Source organism: Ciconia boyciana, chromosome 9 (genome assembly GCF_034638445.1).
Source record: "Ciconia boyciana chromosome 9, ASM3463844v1, whole genome shotgun sequence".
Classification (NCBI taxonomy): Eukaryota; Metazoa; Chordata; class Aves; order Ciconiiformes; family Ciconiidae; genus Ciconia; species Ciconia boyciana.
This window is the reverse complement of record NC_132942.1, coordinates 24,893,854-24,912,423: the sequence shown is the minus strand read 5'-3', so window position 1 is coordinate 24,912,423 and position 18,570 is coordinate 24,893,854. Positions and strand designations below refer to the sequence as shown.

Here is an 18,570-nt window from a genome sequence, read left to right as displayed (position 1 = left end):
CACTAAAGAATAGTAATCAGCAGAAAGGAGAAGCTGTATCTATACTGTTGCAATGCCATCAGTGTTTCAAACCTGGATGTCTCTTAAAGAAGGTGCCATGGCTGTGTTTTTCTCCCCCCAGTTAGAGGGTTGTGCCATTGGGGACCTGGGGACAGGTCAGTCTTGCCTGAGGGACAGCTGTACACAGGAGTGGTGACAGCGGTGTCCTCATGCTTCCCATCAGGGAATTTGGCAGGGCTTGGAAACTGCTGCTTCTCAGGATGTCCCTCAGGCTTTGCCTAGTGCCCACCTGGTTGCAGACCTCTCAGACTCACAGCACATGGGAGTGTAGGCTGGCAGCAGTGACTGCCTACAGGAGAGAAGGACTTTGTGGGGGGACTGAGCTTAGTTTTGTTGCTTCTCTGCTATACTGAATTTCCTTCAACTAACCCTTTTCTCCTTCTCTTGTGAGGCCTGGTGGAGGAGCCTGTACCACAAGGCTTCAGTCTTCTCCTCTCTCTTTCTGTGAGGCCCCTGCAGCCAGCCTCACCCCTCGGCTCCCTGACTGCAGGGTTCTCCCAGCAGTGAGATGCAAGGGAAAGTAGAGGCTGAAGGCATGGCTGATGGTCCTGACTGCCTATCATCAACTGGAAATAAATGTAAAATACATTGCACATGACACAAATTTTTATTGCGTTGACTCTTACAGAACTATAACAAAACTTTTTTTTTCAAGTGAGTGCACAATAATGTGCTTTGAGAGATTCCATTTATTGTTGCTATAATACTGCACTGAGTATTTAATGAAATGTCTGCAAGTTCATAATGAAAGCCTACTTTGGAGGTATTCTGCATAGTCAATCAGTGAATTTGATTGCTCACTCAACCCGAATGAGTTCCTCAGCCCATAATGACAATTTCCACGTGGCCCTGCCAAGTAGCAGGGTCTCTGTATCCCTTCTAATATCCTGACATGTGGCTTTTATTGTTTAAAATGAAAGTGAACGGTTACAGCAGCTTCCAGTGAATGAAGTCCTGGAGGATGCTGGATGTTAAAGGGATATTTGAGTAAGCAGGAGTGTTTATTTAGCTTCCTGCAGATTTCTGTGCCATGGCACTGGACAGCTGTGTTAAAAATGATGCAGTTTGCACTTAGCTGCCTTCCTCTTCAGCCAAGAGGAGTAAAACTGGTTGGAGTAGGAGCCTGGCATGTGGGGCACCAGCGTGTTGTCCTCTGCTCTGCTGTCAATTCATGGTATGAACAAGGTCACGTGAAGCACGTAATACAACTCCATGTGGAAGACTTGTGGTGTTCAGATTTGTGGTGGCCAAAGTCTTCCACAGAGGCTGGTGTGGGGCACAGACACAGCAGCCCTTGCTTTGCCAGGGCCTTAGGTAATGCGTAGTACAATCATGTGTGGATGGAAGGGAGGGATCGTGGTTTGCAACTGTTCGTTGTGTAACAGAACCATTGGGAACAGTATCTTTTACTCTGCTGGTTCAGGGCACTTTTCATTTCAGTTTATTTACCTTTGTCTTTAATTTTCTTGGTGTCTTTCTTCCCTTTTCCTGGGTATAACGTTTTCACATGCAGATGTCTCCTCGCTCTGCCCGGCGACGTTGGTCCATACAAGCAATTAACGACTTCCCGGTACTGTGCGCTGTGCTAATACTGTCCTTGATATAACCCTGTCTTCTGCCCAAGGGCCCAAGAATAAAATGCCACCTGCCTGCCTTTGAGTAACCTGCACAGAGGTGGGGGACTTGCACTCCACACAGGACCTAGGGATTTAGTAAGAGTGAATGCACGTGTAAGTGGACAGAAGCAGACACTGGTTTGCAGGGTACAAACATTGACATGCAACATGCCTATTTTACCTGGCCTAGCAGTCAGGAAAGGATGCCAAGGTGTAGTTTGAAGTGTAAGAAAAGATCAACCTCTAAGAAACAGAGTGCACTGCAGAGGAGCTGAATGATTATTATGCATCATCAACCAACTGATGAGACTGACATTAGAGCACCTCGTTTCTGAAAAAGATAAAACCTTGCTGGAGAGGGAGGATCACTTAAGAGCTGTGGAAGAAACAAACTGGTTGAGCTGCTGACAACAGTCTGTCATCTCATTAAAATGAGCTGCCTATTCTCAGTGCAATGCACCATAAAGTCTTATTTCCTGGAGCAATAAATAGAATTTCTCCTTAATTTGTGATCTTCTCCCAGCCCTTGGAATTGCACCACCCTGCATTCAGTTCAAGTGGTTGCACTTCCAGCCATCCTGGCAGGTACTCCCTCCTCCTGGCACATGCCCTTCTGAGACTGCTTTGACAGTCATTTTCCATTAGTCAGGTCCACGTGTCCCTCAAGCTTGAACATCATTCATGTGAACATCTTGATGATATCAGCGTTGCTCAAGCTGTGCTGTAAATTTGGGCAATTACTATCTCATCACTCATCTGCCAAGCATGGGCAAAGCTTAGAAAACTCCATTTCAATTTAAAGATGATCTCTTCAAGTTCGTTTTTCTTAATGTCTGTGTGAACAACTGGTTTTTCGCAGCTGCTGTCCTTCATGCTATCTCTTCATAAGACAGCAGGGAATAAAATAGAATCCTGTAACACCTAATTTAACTTGGTATAATAGGATCAAGCCTTCCTAATTACAACAGCTCTAAGACTATACTAGCAAATAATAGGTGAAAGACACCAGAAGTAATTTACTTGACTCCATCAAGGCTTTTTGCAAAGAGCTAATAAAGAAATGTGAGCAGTGGAGGCAAGAAATTAAGTTCTGTCTTGGATCAGGAATAGACTGAAAGAAAGAAAACCAAGCAAGGAACTTTCCAGCTTGTGGTGTGGTAAATTGTGGTGCACAAAGGGCCACAGTTTAGTTCCCTTACCACTGGCTTGGAAGGAAGAGGAAGTAGTGATGTGATAAAGTTACAATTTTGTGTAATGCATATTTAAAAATGATACATGAATTAGTCTAAGCCTTGAAGGATTGATTGTATTTGTGGATAACCTTTGGAAGAGGGCTAATTCTGTTCTCTAAGGTGGGCAGTAGTGCCCAAGGCAAAGATGCAGGCATGCACAAAGAGAGGTGTGGATTATTTGTGCAGACCAGGTACCTTCCTTCTGGAAGAAGAGCTCAGCATTGCTCAAGGTGCTCAGGGAAGCAAGAGCTTAGCAAGTCTAGAAGAAGGAATAATTCCTCCTTCTTTCTAGGTAATGACTAGTCTCCACTTCTGAAATGCCTGTGCTTCAGGGCAGGTGCCAGCTATTAATTGGTGGATGTTATAAAGAAATATTCCTGCTGTGGGGCACTTGATTCAAAAGTGCCTCAGACTTTTTAGCCCTTTTGTGGAAGGTGCCTGGTACTGTGGGAGATGCTGGAAATAGTAAATGTTGATTATTTTGAAGACAAAATCCAAGCAATGCTGCATGACCTGCATGGGAGAGTTAATGTAGGCAGTTGTTCAGAATAAAGGAGCATAGCTTTCTGCAGGGAGCCAGCAATTTTTAAATTTTATTTAAAAAAATAATATTAGAAGCAGCTTGAACCTGACTTTGAGCAGGTTTAACTCTTTATTTTGTACACACCTTATTGCAGCTTAATCTTTGGCATCAAGTCTGTTCCCTTCTATCCGCAACCTTTCCCTTTGCCCTACTAACACCAGTTTATACCACGAACCCTGAAATTTTGCATATGTTTATGCGAAACAGGTGCTTTACTTTTCACGATGCTACTTACAGCACTGCCTGCCTCAGCAGGATCCAAAGACACACACCCCCAAATGTTGAGCATCCTTTCCAAGCAGGCATGCAGCATTTTGTAACTACTTCTGCTGAGTATGCAGTGATGATGGTGGTTGCTACGAAGCAGTTGGTGGCTTATTCTTGGGCTATCTGTTTCTACATGTAACCCATTTACTGCCATCGTTATCACCTCAGATTGCAGCAAATTACAGCCTTGGGTACAGTAGTGCAGGTGCAGGCTGGCTTTTTTAGTCATTATTCAGTGCTGTTCCCCGCTGTCACCTTCAACCCCATGATTGTCATAAATGCTCTGGTTTCTTTCTTTCTTGTACTCTGAGGAACTGATGAGTCTTAATTTACTATCACTGTAGCTATTTTCTTTCTTTTCTTCCTCCTTAAACTCTCAGGAGCAGCTGGGTAGATGCAGTTCTCCTTGGCAGGGATTCTAGGCTGCAGAAAAGGCTAGAAATGTCAGGGGCAGTGCAGAAGACCTGTGTCTCTTACCTTCAGCTGTCAATAGTTAGCTTGGTGCACGCATGTTCATTTCTGCTTCAGCTCCAACCTTTATGTTCCCTGCTCCTCCTCGTGACCTGTGTTCCAGCCCCTAGGAAGAGACTTAATTTCTGTTCTACCCTAATGCCCCTGAGCCTTGATGACACCTTTTGATAACACCATAGTGGGAGCTTCTCCTGGGAGAAAAGGTGAAGCAAAAGGGAGAGAGGAACCTTGTGGTAGACCTTGCCCAGACAGACCCAAGCTAGAGCTCTCCTTGCCTCTGGTAATCCCTATTAATTTGCTCAAATACTGCCTGGTGGAGAGCTACTCCTGTAATTAATGGTAGCAATTATTTGATTCAAAGTAGAGCTGCTGCTGTCAGTGGTGATGAGCTTTACTTCATCCATGATGGTTCCCATACTTCTGATCATAGTTTTTTCTAACACTTTGTTGCTGTAGCTGAGGCAAACCTGAATTGCAAAAAACCAGATATTTTTAATGGTGACTTTACATGTAGCTTTGTGATTTTCTTCTGCCACAGCTCGAGGGGCAGGATGTAATGGTCATGGAAGTGTAGTACTGGCAGGGCATATGGCCATTGACTGACTCTACTCCAGGAGCTGCACCAATAAAGAATTAGGGCTTCCCTTTCTGCCAGTAAATAGGCAGTGCTAAGAGGAAGAAAAAAGGGCAATTTTGTTGTGAGTCCAAGTTTTCAGGGGGTTCTGATACATTTAGTGTCTTCATTTGTCTGGTGATATGCTAACAGCAAGCAGTGGAAACCATTCATGGGATCTCTTTTCCATTCTCATCCTCATTTGTTGTCATTCTCCTCCAAAAAAAGTGACTGAATTAACTGTGGAAAGTGATATGTGTTGTCCATGTTTCTAGTCTTTGAAATGCCTGTTGGGAGGCTTCTTCAGTCCGCTCTTGCAGAGGGCAGGAGCAGGTTGAATCTGTTCCTGATGACAGGGCAGAGAACCTGCCTCAGTCAGAGGGAACTCTCCATCGGCTGCAAGTCCTGGGAGCAGCTGGCTTACAGATGGTCAGGAGGTGGCAATGTGGTTCTGCGTCTGCAAGCCTGGGTTCAAATACCTGCTCGACACAGCACAAATAACAGGTTTTGTTGTGAGAAGCCTAGTAGCCCTTCCAGAACAGTGCCTGAGCTCCTGCCCTGATGGCATGTCGTTGTGCTGGGGCTCCCAAGCTTTGCTCAAGTATTGTTTTTGGCAGCATCAGCAGCTCCTCGCTGCACCTAGGAGACAGCATTTGGCTGCCCTGACAAGGAATGAGGTACAGGTGCCACTGTTATTTGGGAACCTTGTTGTAATACAGCCCACATCCTTCAGCACAGGAAGGGTAGCTATGTTTTTAGGTGTTATCAAAAGAGGTATAGTCTGCCCGACAGCACGAGAGCCAGAGCTGATCCAGACAGTGCCTTGATTAGGAACTGATGGACTGAAGAGAGTTTGGTCTCTCACCTGACCACGTTCTAGCCACCTTCCACTGCATAGTGCTTCTCAGCTTCAGAGTGATGTAGCAGATAAACACTGCAGGCAAATTCTGCTTGGACGAATTAGGACTTGAGGGGATGTGGCAGAGAACAGAATCATGCCCTCGTCAGCCAGCTTTTCCATAGAACTGAATGCTGACAGCCCTGTTTCCACCAGCATTTGGCACTTCTGAATGTTGGGCAGCATGCACACTCTGCTCCTCTTTACTCTGGGAAGTGGTGGAGGATCAGGGGAACTGGTGATGCTCTGTCACATGGGCATCTCTGGAAAAATCCACCTTCACCTCCTTGAAGTCTGAAATGCCTTCTTCACTTACTGTCAAGCCTGTGCTTGAGCCTCTGAGCCTTGGTCACCCAGTGTCCAGAGTGACTTCAGGAGCACATCCTTTTTGCTTCTTGTGGCATGTGCTAGTAGTATGCTTAGCATGGCAAGACCTACTCAGCACATTGGCCTAAGCTTGGGCCAGAGAGGCAGTGAAGGAGGAATTAATTTCTTAAGGTTATTAGTGTGTGGAGGTTTTTTTAAGGGCATTTTGTGTCTGTGATAAGCCTGCCCAGGCTCTCACAGGACTGTATGATCATGGTCAAAGGCAGTTTGGCACCCAGCCAGCCCAGAGCTGGCCTGACATCCACAGTAGAGGTGACCTTGCTTGCAGGCCAAAGACTTGCCCTTCCTGTAGGCCAGCCTGCTCTTCAGGAGCACTGATCTGTTGCTTGTGTGAGCTCTGCCTGCCTTGCAGAGCTATCAGCACAGGGATCTTTTGCTGTCTCCTTCAAAGGGGCTGTTCTGCTTCAGATAGGGGTGTAGGAAGCCCCACCACAAGTGCCTCAGGACACCCACCGTAGCAGTATGACCAGGAGACACTTCTGCATAGGAGCACGGACTCCGTGTGTCAGTGAGAGAACCTGCCACAGGGGAGCAGCATTGCAAAGCATCCTTCGCTGCACTTGGGAGCCCTGTGTAGCAGCCAGTGCTTCCCTCGGTAGAGCTCCAGTGCCTTCTGCCTGTCGTGCTGCCACACGTCCTCTCATCCCTCTTCTTCACTATCCTAAGAGCGAGGAGCTGGAAGAGGCCAGGATACTAGCCAAATACTCTACGGTGTTTCATACAGTCAAGGTAGCTTTATGCAGCTTGGCATTAAGATGGCCTCTGTGTCTATTACAGGGAGTATTTGGGAATCTTGGCTTCTTGTTTTTGTTCCCTTGTGTTGATTCCTCTCCTTTCTTCTCCCCCCCACCTTATGTCCTGAGCCAGCCATAAGCAGCTGTGAGCATGGTAGTTAAGGATCCTTGCTAGGAAAACTTGGGCCCTGCTTTATCATCTGCCAATTATTGGTTTGAGGCTGTTGATAAAGCAGGAGGTGGGAGCCCCGTCCTGGCGCTAAACAAGGGTGTACTCAAACACTGAAAGAAGGGACCAAAAGAGACAGTCTGGAGCTGTCAGCTTGCCCTGAAGCTAAGGGCAAGCAGAAGTTGCCTCCCACATGTCTCTGTGCTGATTTTGGCTGAAGTCAGCGGTGGTCTGTGTGCAGAGGATTCCCAGACCAGACCTGTAATGAGAATGATAATTGAACAGTCCTCCTGCCAAACCTGCCCAGGTTTGATTGGCATCCCGATGCTGATTTGTTCTCCTATTGGCTTTCACGGGGGAACTCACAAAATACTTTTTGAGTGAGTTTGACCTTGAGCTCGCTGCCTTGACCTGCTTTTCACTTCCTACAGATGGAGATGCTTGTTCTCCTGGGCATGTCATGGATGTTTTCCAGGGTAACACAGAGCCTTCTGAAAGGCAGGTTTGGGTGCTGCTTGCATTATTCCTGACCCTAGTGCTTTGTTCCCTGGCCCAAGAAGCCTGCTGTCCTCCTGCCCAGTAACACATTGCCATTTGTTCTGCAGAAATCAAGGAGGTGGAAAAGCAAACGAGAAGGGACAGATGCCAACAACCGACCCATCAAAGCCGCCGGGAAAGTTATTATCCAAGATATTTCCTGCTTGCTGCCTGTCCACAAGCTGCTGGGAGAGCTCTACATGTGAGTACGGGCTGGCATCCTTTCCCAAATGAAAGCAGCCATCTCTGGCATTGCTGTGCTTTAATCCTGAAATCAGTCAGCACTGATCTTTGAATGTTTCTGTACCTTCTTCCTCTGTTCTTGCCTTGCTGCTTTTTTACGGTATCCCTCTCTGCCCGTGAGAGGGGACTTGTCTCCTATAAATCTGAAAAGTGTGATGGAAGAAATTTGTGATGGGGTGTTGTACACAGAGTTTGAACCGGTGATCCAGCATCATCACTGCAGGTTCAGGTTTTCATCAGCTAAAGAGAGAAATTATCAGTACAAAATCTTTTTCAAATCACATGCTAAACTCCACGCTTAAATGCACAGGCTTAAAAATCCCAATAAATGCACATTCTCATACTATAAAACTGTTATTAGCTCATAAGGCTTTTTAATTTCAGAAGTGTTTGGAGTACCCCATTTACCTGGAGACTTGGTTGTACATGACAGTGTCTGTACAGCAAGTTCTTCTGCTTTAATGGAAAGGATGGAGAAGTTATGTTTGTTTTGTTTGTTTTTGGGTTTTTTGGTTTTTGTTTTTTTTAAACAAGGAGCTTCTTTTTCCAAACTGTCTAATTCAGATAGTTACAAAATCTCTGAATTTTTGCTTCCTTAGCTTTGGTAATACTATCTGATCCTTCACAGAATTTCCAGTCTATAGACATTCAGGGAAGAAGCAGGCTTCCCTTCTTAAAGGAGGGGGAGGAAAAAAGAGAGAAGAAATCTTCCTTGTCTCTTTTCTATATTATTAAAAAGAATGTTCTTCAAAAAGACCTGTTGGACCTTTTTCTCTGGGTATCTCATGTGTAAACAGCCTGACCCTTTTCCATTTGCTCTAAGATCTTAAGCAGTAAAAGTGTCAAGTGTCTCAGGAAGATTTCTGACGATAAGCAGGAAAGCCCACGTGAGTTTCCTCAGCCCACTTTGCCAGCCCCTCAGAGACTCCCCAGTGGGTGTGTTGTCCTACTCGGGAACAGGCTGAAGACCAGCCTCCTTCTCCACAGCGTACCACCGTCTCCTTCCAGGTCAGTCAGAGCAGACCATCAGGCTGAATGAGAACAGGACCATGTAACTGATGGCATCAGCTTCTAGGGACAAGAATGAATCTTGGCTTGGTGGTATCCTGGCACAAGTTTGGTCCAATATCTCCTTGGAAGCAGTGCATCTTAGGATCAGTCCCAGCTAGTTTGGAGCTGGACTTGATGTGCAGTGTGTTAGGGAAGATGAATAGTGGGAGTTGCCAGAAGGATGGCAGTGATCCCTGAATAACAGGGGAGGAAGGGATGGGATCCTGGCCATGCTCACAGGCTCATACTGATCTGGAAGTTCTGGGCTACTCACTGCTGCCAGTACCACTTTCCCCCCATGTACCCTTGTAGGCAATGTGCTAACCAGAGCTGAGCTATCTCCTTTCTTTTTAGACTAAACGTGAATAATATCCAGGAGACTTGCCAGAAGAATGCTGCGTCAGCCTTGGCTGTGGGTCGGAGGGATCTTGTACAGGTACTGCGTTGAATCAGACCTCTTCCTCAGCATGCTGTGCTACCCTCAAATGGCTTGTGCTGTCACCTTCATACCCCAGCAGCCACCTGTGTTCAGCAGTTGTTCCAGGGAGTCTCTCGTTGGTGAACCAAGGCCTGTGGAACAGCCACAGAGGTGGTCTCTGCCTCATTGACTCTTGGCATCGAGAGATTCCTTGCCAGGGCTGCAAGCAGATTGTGTTATGCCCTTTGCCAAACTGAGTGAAGCACATTTTTCAGGGAATTCCCACAGGCAAAGCGAGGAATGCAGCTTACTTTTGAGTCAGCAAATTGAGTAAATGTGCACACAGTTGCCTAGCTGCTGTCAGCATTTTGATCAGTGATTTTGTCTTACTTATGTAATTGTTCCCGTTTTTTGGTATTCGTCTGCACTGGCACTGGGTGCTAACTGCAGCTAGCTTCTCCCCAAGAGAGTATGAGCCCAGGGACTCAGCCCCAGAACAGGGCTGGCTGCTTACCTTCAGCTAGCAATAGGACAAAAATGGGTATTTTGGCCCATCCTTTTCCATGTGACTAGTCCATCGCAACAGGCAGAACATTTGACAGGACTCAGGAGTGCCTGAAAGAGATGGGAGCAAGCTGGCACTGCCAGAGGAGCCTGTGCACCTCTCCTGAGCATTTGGCTCTTCCTAGACCTGGGCAGGGAACATGCATAGGCTTACCTGATTTAAGCAGAAGCAGGCTCGAGCTGTTGTCTTGTTTCTTGGTGGGTTCTGCTAGACCAGGAGAGAGAAGGTAGGTCTACTTCCTCTTTGTCTGTGCTTCATCTTGCTGTCTGGTTTGCCCATGTTGGACCAGAGCTCAGGTGGAATAACTTCAGTAAGATTTCTCTGAGATACCTCTGTTTCTTCCTTGTTTTTCCTTGTCCCATGTAACTCTAGCCTGTAATGCAGCTTGCCTTGTTCCTAGCAGACATGGAGGCTTGAGTTGCAGGTTACATGTAAGGTGTGCTCTATAGCAGTGTAGGAAGTGGCATCTTTTCATTTCCTTTCTGTGCTCTCTTGTACTCAGCCCTGTCCTTGTTTCTGTTTCTCTCCTGTTCCTTTCTCTCTGGTTTCACAGTGAGCAGCTGTGGGACTACTAACGGGTCTGTTAAACTATAGACTATGCTTCTTCAAAGTTTAACCCAAGCTCAAAGCCAGTGGGACAAGGAAAGCTTCAGTTTTGTGTTACTCTATATATTATTTGTGGCACAGAGGCTGAAACTGTTCCCCACTCCTGGGGAGTGTGAGGGGGAAAGCAAGCTCCATTATTATCTCTCTGTGAGTGAATTTGTGCACACCTATGCCCTAGGAGTGTGGTTATTTGTAATTGTAGCTTTGATGCTTTTCCTTCCTGTCTGCCAGGTTTGGTCACTGGCCATGGTAGCCACTGATCTCTGTCTTGGACCGAAGTCTGACCCAGATTTGGAGATACCTTGGGCACAACATCCATTTGGACGTCAATTACTGGAATCCTTGTAGGTGTCTGAATGCTGAGGAGGGGTTGGGGAACAGTTGCTGAAGCAGAGCCCTCCATAACTACGTACGTTGTATGGCATCATTTCAGACTTGGAATAGTGCCACAGCTTCTGTTTTCTTCCTCTCTCAAGCCTGAGATGCATCAAGAAGGGAAGCTGCAAGTGTGTTTATGACATGCAGGAGGCAGCATTTGGCCTCCCATCTAGCACCCAGGTCTTCTTTGGCTGACATTGAGCAATAGGCCAGGTGCAGTTGGAACTCTGCTTTCCACTGTGCCCACAATGCCTGACTTGGAGATTTTGGTTTTCTGCTCCCCACCTCCTAAATGAGTGTGTTAGTGCAGCTGATTTGTTCACCTTCAAATTCACTGTCGCCATATAGCATTACTGGGAGATCATTCCAACTGGCCTGAAAGCCAAGTGTTAGCTGCAAACATCCTCCTGCTGGTAAATCTGTTCAGGAGGGGACATAATTAGTAATTGATATTATCTGTTGATATACCCTATTTGGAGGCACAGGATTTGTGTGGTGGACTTTGCATACTGTTGCTTGACCTAGCTCTTCCTGCTGTGTGGCAGCAGTGGGAGGGGAGCACAGGTTGTTCTTTGTCACTCTCAGTCTTCAGAGCAATCCAGGAACTTTATAGCCACCCAGAAAACCTGTGGTGGGCTTTTGCCTTGAGATCTAGATGCAGGATGCTTGCGTGTAGAGGGTTTTGTCAAAAAGACATTGCGGCTGGGGGGGTGTCTAATGGCTCCAGCTTTATATCAAGTTAAAATCAGTTCTGTTGGACATTGTTCCTGAAGCTGCACAAACTTGGGATAATCAGGCCACGAGTACTGCTGGATTCCCAGAGCTCCCATCTTTCTCCCACCTGTTAGGCCACAAGTGTTTTCAGGAGAGGGGGACTTGGCTCCTCAAAGGTGTGACAGAAAAGACAACCCAGTCCTGCAGAGCGCACATGCCTCCTGTGGGCAGTAATGTGACCCAAATTGATTTATGCAACAGGCTCGAAATCAGTTGCCCTGGAGTCTCGATGCTTTTGCCACTGAACTCTGCCCAGTCTCATACTGTCTGTCTTTTTCATTTGCCAGGCTGGCTCATTACTCGCAGCTCCATGATGTGCAGACCCTGGCCATGCTATGCAGTGTGTTCGAAGCCCAATCCAGGCTACAGGGGTGCCCAAACTCCTATGGCCCCTTTCCTCAGCGTGCCTCCAACCTGGCCTCCCACAGCCGATATGTATGACCACTATTTCTTTCCCGCTTTCTTGGATATCTTTGAACATCTCTCACGTAGATGACATGATTTCCTCTCCTTTCCCCCTCAACAGCCAAGCTTTACTTCCTCTGGCTCCTGTTCCAGCATGTCAGATCCTGGACTTGGCACCGGAGGCTGGAGCATAGGTACCAAGACCCGGCTAGTAAATAGAAGAATCTGCCTCCCTTCTGGCCTAGGTTTTAGGTGGCTCCTGTGGTGGGGAAAGAAGGGAGTTAGTACTGGCTGTGATTGCAGATGTGCTCTGCCAGAGCAGCTTTCCGGAGTTTGGCCAACGTGATGTGACTCCATGGCTGGAAGTGAGCAGGGCTTGCTGTAACTGTGTCAATGCTCCGGCAGTCCTGCCCCTTCTGACTTCTGTAGCGTGTTGTCCAACTGGGAGAAACTGTTACAAATGCCCTAGACATACCGAGCTAGGCCCCTGGATCGCAGGTTAACCCAGAGCCAAGAGCTCCCACTGCTGCCTTTTCCTGTTGGAGACAAGTAAAGAGAGAGACCAGTTTGTACCATGTTGTTTCCAGCCTGGCTATAGCAAGCACTCGGGGTGACTGCCTCAATGCTGCCTGGTGCCATAAGCTTTCCACAGCCCTAGCGCTTTGCACAGTTTGAGGCTGTTATCCATGCCGACTACTCCTGATAATTTCCTTGTCCTTCATGTGCCTGGAAATGGCTCCCAGGATTAGCTGCTCCGTCACCTGCCCAGGGATTGAGGTGAGGCTGACTGGCCTGCTGTTCCCTGGGTCCTCCTTCTTGTCCTTTTTGAAGACAGGAGTGACATTTGCTTTCCTCCAGTCCTCAGGCACCTCTCCCAATCACCGTGATCGTTGAACTGTTATTGAGAGTGGCCTTGCAGTGTCATCAGCCAGCTAATTCCACAGGGTTCAGGGGAAAAAGCAATGTTGTGCTTTCTCCTGCCACTGGAAAAACAGCAGCAGTTGGGAAGGCTGGGTTCTTGGCGGCATGAATACCCATGGGCCTGAGGACATTTTCTGATGAGCTGTGAAAGTGTCAAAGACAAGTCACTCTTAAGGGCTCCAGTGTCAGAGTTGAAGCTGTTGGCTGATTCCTAGCGATATATATAGCCTCAGGGCAGCATCAGTTCTGTTAGCATCAATGCTGTAACTTTTCAGTGCGATATCAAGGCATCTGTGACATGGGGAAGAGTGGAGAATGGGGGTTAATGGAGCTGATGTTGTCTTGTAGCAGTTATTAGCAGTCTTCTCCCTGCCCCCAGGGCAATACCTTACATACAGAGGCCCCTTTACGTAACAGCAGCCCTGGTGATGAGAGTCCTCCCTGTCTAGGAAAGAGGAGCCCAGGCCTGCCAGGGGTAATGTTCCCAAGCAAACTCCATGGGATTGATTCCCTAGACACTTTTTGTCTGAAGTGGAAAGCAGAAGGGATTCCTCCATGCTAGATTTCTCTGCCTGATGATCCTCATTCCCATCCTGTCACCAGAAGCGCAGTAGGAGCACTGGCAAGTAGAGGTTGGCTCTTAGTTTTCTGAGGCAGGGCAGTGTTTGTACAAATGCAGAAGGTGATACGACCATGCCTTAGAGAGAAAAGCAGGGTGTGCGAATGTGTGGTCTTCCATGTCTCCTTCCCCACCCCAGTTTTGATGAGGTTGGGCTCAAAATGGGCTTTTGATGAGGTTGGTGCTGTGCTTTCTGCGGTATGCTCACAACCTTTTGATGCTTGCAGCAAACAAAGACACGGAGCAGACCTCCACTCCCTGGTGTGAGTCTTCTCCAGATGACTTCCGCTACGGAAACCTAATGTATCCCGATCATCGGGAGCGTGAGAAAGACCAGCATGAGAAAAACAAAAGGTAGGTTATAGGGTGCCTCAGGGATGTTCAGGGATGCATCACTCTGTGCCAAAGTCAGATGGAGCTCTATAGCCAGGTCTCTGTTGATACTGTGAAAACTAGAAGGGAAGTAACATGCCTGCTCCTAGACCTATTCCTTCAGATAGTTATTTGGAGAAGCTTCATACTGTAGATCAACTCTGCTGGGATTGCACATGCATCTATAAGTGGCCGTTGTGGGGGCCCCAGAGGGTGGTCCACCCATTCATCACACCCTTGAGTGTAGAACAAGTGAAGGCCAGATGAATTAGTGTTCAGCAGTGTTTCAGCAACACGTGGGAGGTAATCTGCTGCTCTTCTAGCAATGTGAGCTGGTTTCATAGCTGTCACTGGGAAGAGGATTGCAACCAGAGTCTCAGAGAGTGAATCAGGTGGATGACAATGCTGTTTGTTCCTCTAGGCTCCTGGATCCTGCCAACACTCAGCAATTTGATGACTTTAAGAAGTGCTATGGAGAAATCCTTTACCGCTGGGGCCTGCGAGAGAAGCGGGCTGAGGTTCTGAAGTTTGTCTCTTGTCCTCCTGATCCCCACAAAGGAATTGGTGAGTCCCTGCTTCGGTCTGCTCCAGCTGCTCAGGCAGAGTCATGGCTCTGCCTCAGGGGCTTAGGAACATGCAGTCAACAGGTGGGATGAAAAACATCCATTTATCTGCCCAGAGGTTAGCTCTGCCAGCGAATGGTTTTAGCTTCTTCACCCTGGGTGGAGATGAGGCTTGCAGATGTCGATTCAAGGGCTTTGTAGTAGCTGTAACAGCTCTCCAGCAAAGCTAGAAACGCACGTACTGCCATGCGAGCAATGTTCAGCTATTTATGCTGATGGCTGTTCTATTCCCTCTGAATAAGAGCCCAGACATGCACTGTCCTAATCTCTGATCCTGGGCTGAAGTGTCCTTATAGTGCATGCATAAAATTGCAAGATCTCTAACTGTGGGTAGCTAGCCAAGAAATAGGCAAATAGAACGTTTCTCCCAAAATATTTTCAGCAGTGTAGCTGCCAAGAACTGCCACTTAAGGACAGCTTCTATCTTCTTCCTAGGCCTCTGGGAAAAGATGCACTTAACCTGGGAGGAGAGAGGTGGGTGAGAGATGCCAGAGAAGCAGCAGTTGCTTTCTTAGCTCTTGTTACAGTCTCATCTTGTCACCAGGGACGACTCGTGGGGAGTAACTGGACTGAAAATTGGTGACTTCGACCACTGCCATTGCCCCTCCATGGCTAATAGTCACGGCTGACATAGCACGCATTGAGTGAGCTCTCTGCTCTCTCCATGATGAGAAACAAAGGCCGTTCTCGTTTGCTCTTAATTACACTTCATAGTGATGTGAGGCAGACGAGACCAGCAGGAAGCCTTCATCTCCGCAGCATGTGTCATCGTGTCCCGAGCTAGAAATCTGACACACATTTCCAGCCAACAGCAGTTTAGCCATCAGGGGAATCAGTGGGCCACTCTCTGCACCAGAACGCCGATTGCCCGTGTCTTTGCTCCCATATGGAGACCAAACTAAGGCCTCTATAAGATACCATTCTCCCACCTTGAAGGAGATTTGAGGCAGATCTCTTGGGCATTGGGTTCGGGGAACTCATCTGTTGAATGGGGGGGCTGTATGCAGGGCTTCTTCATCCACAATTCTGCCAGCACTAACTGTCTTGCTCTCCATTTCTTTCCTCTGGCCAGAGTTCGGCGTGTACTGCAGCCACTGCCGCAGCGAGGTGCGCGGCACCCAGTGTGCCATCTGCAAGGGCTTCACCTTCCAGTGCGCTATCTGTCACGTGGCAGTGCGAGGCTCCTCTAATTTCTGCCTGACCTGCGGACATGGAGGCCACACCAGCCATATGATGGAGTGGTTTCGCACCCAGGAGGTGTGTCCCACGGGTTGTGGATGCCACTGCCTGCTCGAGAGCACCTTCTGAGCAGTGGTGACAGCAGGGTGCCTGTGAACTGGATTTATTATTTAATTCCCAAGCCATGTTGAATCAGCTCTGCTCCACAGTGTCTGGAGGAGATGCCACAGGGAGCTGAAGCAGAATGTCCTGGTGGTGCGCTGCAGTGACGTTTACAAGTGCTTCCAGTATTCCTACACTTCCCAGGTTGCTTTGAGACTGATTTGACCAAACTCCCTGTGTCCATTGCTGGCGATGGATGCCAGACCAGAAAAATTGCTCTCTCCTGCAGAAGGGTGTGTCAGTACTGGCCAGTCTCCATTGGGATGAGGAGGTGTTAAAAAGCTCCATCGGAAAGGGCTCGCCTGGCAGAGCCAAACTCGCTCCAGCTACGTAGTGTCTTTCCAGGCGCCTCCTTACAGGGGCTCAAACTGAGCAAAATAGTCATCTTTGCACAGTTAAGGCAGAAATAATTTGCAGACAACAGTTAGCTCTAAAGGCGAACTGTAATCTGCGCTCGAAGAGCAAATAGTCCATGGGACTGTGCTCAGAGTTACTTTTGGAAGCAACAGGGTCCTTATTTTGAATGGCTGTTTATGTTGTTTAGATTACCCCATAAAGCAAGAGAATGAAACTACGTTTTTCAGGATTACTTCCTAAATAGCTTCTTACTCACTGGTCAGTATCTGCAGCTGGTTTGAAAAGCCCAGCCATGCACCCAAGGTCACTAGGATTAGTTGCTTTCTTCCAGCATTTTTAGTACCATTACTTTTAAGGTGTCTCCATCTCCTGCTCTGACTGGGTGATATAATGCACTTTAACTTGCCTGTCCCTGCCTTGTCAGTGACATCTCCTGGTGACTGGGAAAGGCATCTGCCTTTTCAGTTTAGGATCCACACAGTGTTTCCATGGATGGTGGCATCTGAGGGTGTTTCAGAAGGCCTTTGCTTCCTTACTGAGAAAACACAAGGAGGACGCTTGCTCCCTGCAACTCCTTTTGGCTGTTTTCTCCAGGCTCTACAGGGGGAAATCAATGAATAATTTGAGATTTGCTGCCAGTGTGCTTGAGTGATGAGCCAGGGAGGCAGCAATTTCTAGGGGAAAAGGGGTTTTGGAAGGGTGGTGGGATTCACGGAGGCAAAAGGTTTGTGCCTTTTCTCCATGTGGAGCTTCAGTTGCAGAATGTACCGGATTGATCTGTCTGTTTGGGGCTGCGCCTGCTGGGCGCTCCCATCCCAGTGACACTGCTGTGCCACTGCCTGCGTGGTTGTGTGCACACCCTGAGCACGCAGCCTGTGCCTCTCCTGAGCAGGCTTCAGCCTCAGCTTTAGTTTTGGGCAAATGTGTGGTCAGGGATGAGCCTGCTGGAGTTACCCCTCACCCTGCGCCAGCGCTGATCCCTTCCTCCCGCGCTTGCCTGCTGGGCAGGGCTGCGTGCCATGCCTGCTCCCAACCTTTGTGCTAACTCAGGCTGTGGGATCCTTCTGTGGAATAAACAGATGGTGTATCTTAAACATTAAAACATTAAAATTATTTTTTTAAGTGCTGTACTGATAGAACTTGGTGTCGCTGTGCTAGTTCTCCCTCTGTGGGGAGCCCCCAGCAGCTCTCCTTCCCAGCACAGCAGTCAGTGTTGCACCCCACGGCTGGGCACCCCACGGCCCTCTCCCTGCACCCCAAAGTGGGGCTCCTGCTCTGGATACCTGTGCCCAGTGGCAGCAGAGACCTGCAGTAGCTGTGGGGCTCACCAGCTGCTGCCGGGACTCCCAACCCTCGCTCTCACAGTGGCTGCGTTCGTGCAGGGACGATGTGACTGCACGCGGCACTGCAATGCCATGCCAGCCTGGCAACCGCCCGTGGGTCATGATGCACCTCTTGAGAAAACGAAGCTGGGTGGTGTCTGAGCTGCCGGCGAACCAAACCCCGCGTCCTGCAGTTCGGGGAGGCCGCGGGCAGTGTCTGTGCCCCCAGCAAGCAGGCAGGTGCGCTTGGGTCCTGCCCGGCGCTGCGGCGGGTGCTCCGGCAGATGCCACACTGGCCCTCGGGCGAGGGTGCTGTCAGCCAGGAGCCACAGGGAGAGGGCTCCCGCCCTCTGCCTTCCTACGTGACAGCCATTCAGCTCGGAAGTATTTTGATTTCCATTCTTGAGTCCGTGTGTAGGTTGGAAGGGAAAGGAGACTTGTTATTTAAAGGTGACGGACCAACAGATTGTGGCCTTTATGTGTGTTATTACCGTTCATGACAGGCTATCTCCATAGTATCTGAATACCTCTGAGGTGGAGGGTGGCTGGTGCTTCAGAGGAAGGCAGAAAAGCACTTGCTGTGGCTGTTTGTGCAACCCTGCACAGGTAGGTGGAATTTCTTCCTGGACGCTGCAGGCGTTTGTCTCACACCCTGCAGCATGTGTGGTGGCTGCTTTGGGAGTGGTATTGCTCAATGCAGAAGTGACTATTGCAAGGAAACAGGAATGGCTTACTCTCACCTGCCTGGAGCCCAGCGAGAAGAGAAATGCATTGCCTTTGCTGTGCTCGGCAGCCCCTGTCTGGAATAAATGATCAGAAATGGGGTGTGCTGCTGCACTGGTGACCCATGCCAGCACCTTCATCTGCTCTGCCCCCCAGCTGCTTCTCCTCTTACCCACCTGCTCTTTGGAATAACTTCGTAAAGTGCAAAAAGTTCCTAAATCTGGCTGAACCTTGCTCTGAATTTCAGGCTTTAGAGGAGGGAGCGGGACGGGGAGAGGAGGCAGGC

The 18,570-nt window shown here is 48.5% G+C and overlaps 1 protein-coding gene across 6 annotated transcripts in view; it reads left to right on the top strand.

Moving 5' to 3' along the window:
- The window catches only part of WDR59 (WD repeat domain 59), a 50,055-nt gene extending 32,699 nt beyond the window's left edge, over positions 1–17,356 (top strand). For 2 of the 6 annotated variants that reach the window (XM_072873819.1, XM_072873820.1), the window contains 8 exons: positions 7,636–7,769; positions 9,215–9,296; positions 10,681–10,793; positions 11,889–12,036; positions 12,128–12,200; positions 13,774–13,900; positions 14,340–14,482; positions 15,614–17,355. In XM_072873819.1, the coding sequence (XP_072729920.1) occupies positions 7,636–7,769; positions 9,215–9,296; positions 10,681–10,793; positions 11,889–12,036; positions 12,128–12,200; positions 13,774–13,900; positions 14,340–14,482; positions 15,614–15,849 (1,056 nt within the window). In that variant the 3' untranslated portion in view covers positions 15,850–17,355. The other 4 variants (XM_072873815.1, XM_072873817.1, XM_072873818.1 and 1 more) reach the window with 4 other exon arrangements.
- Positions 17,357–18,570: the final 1,214 nt, after the last annotated feature.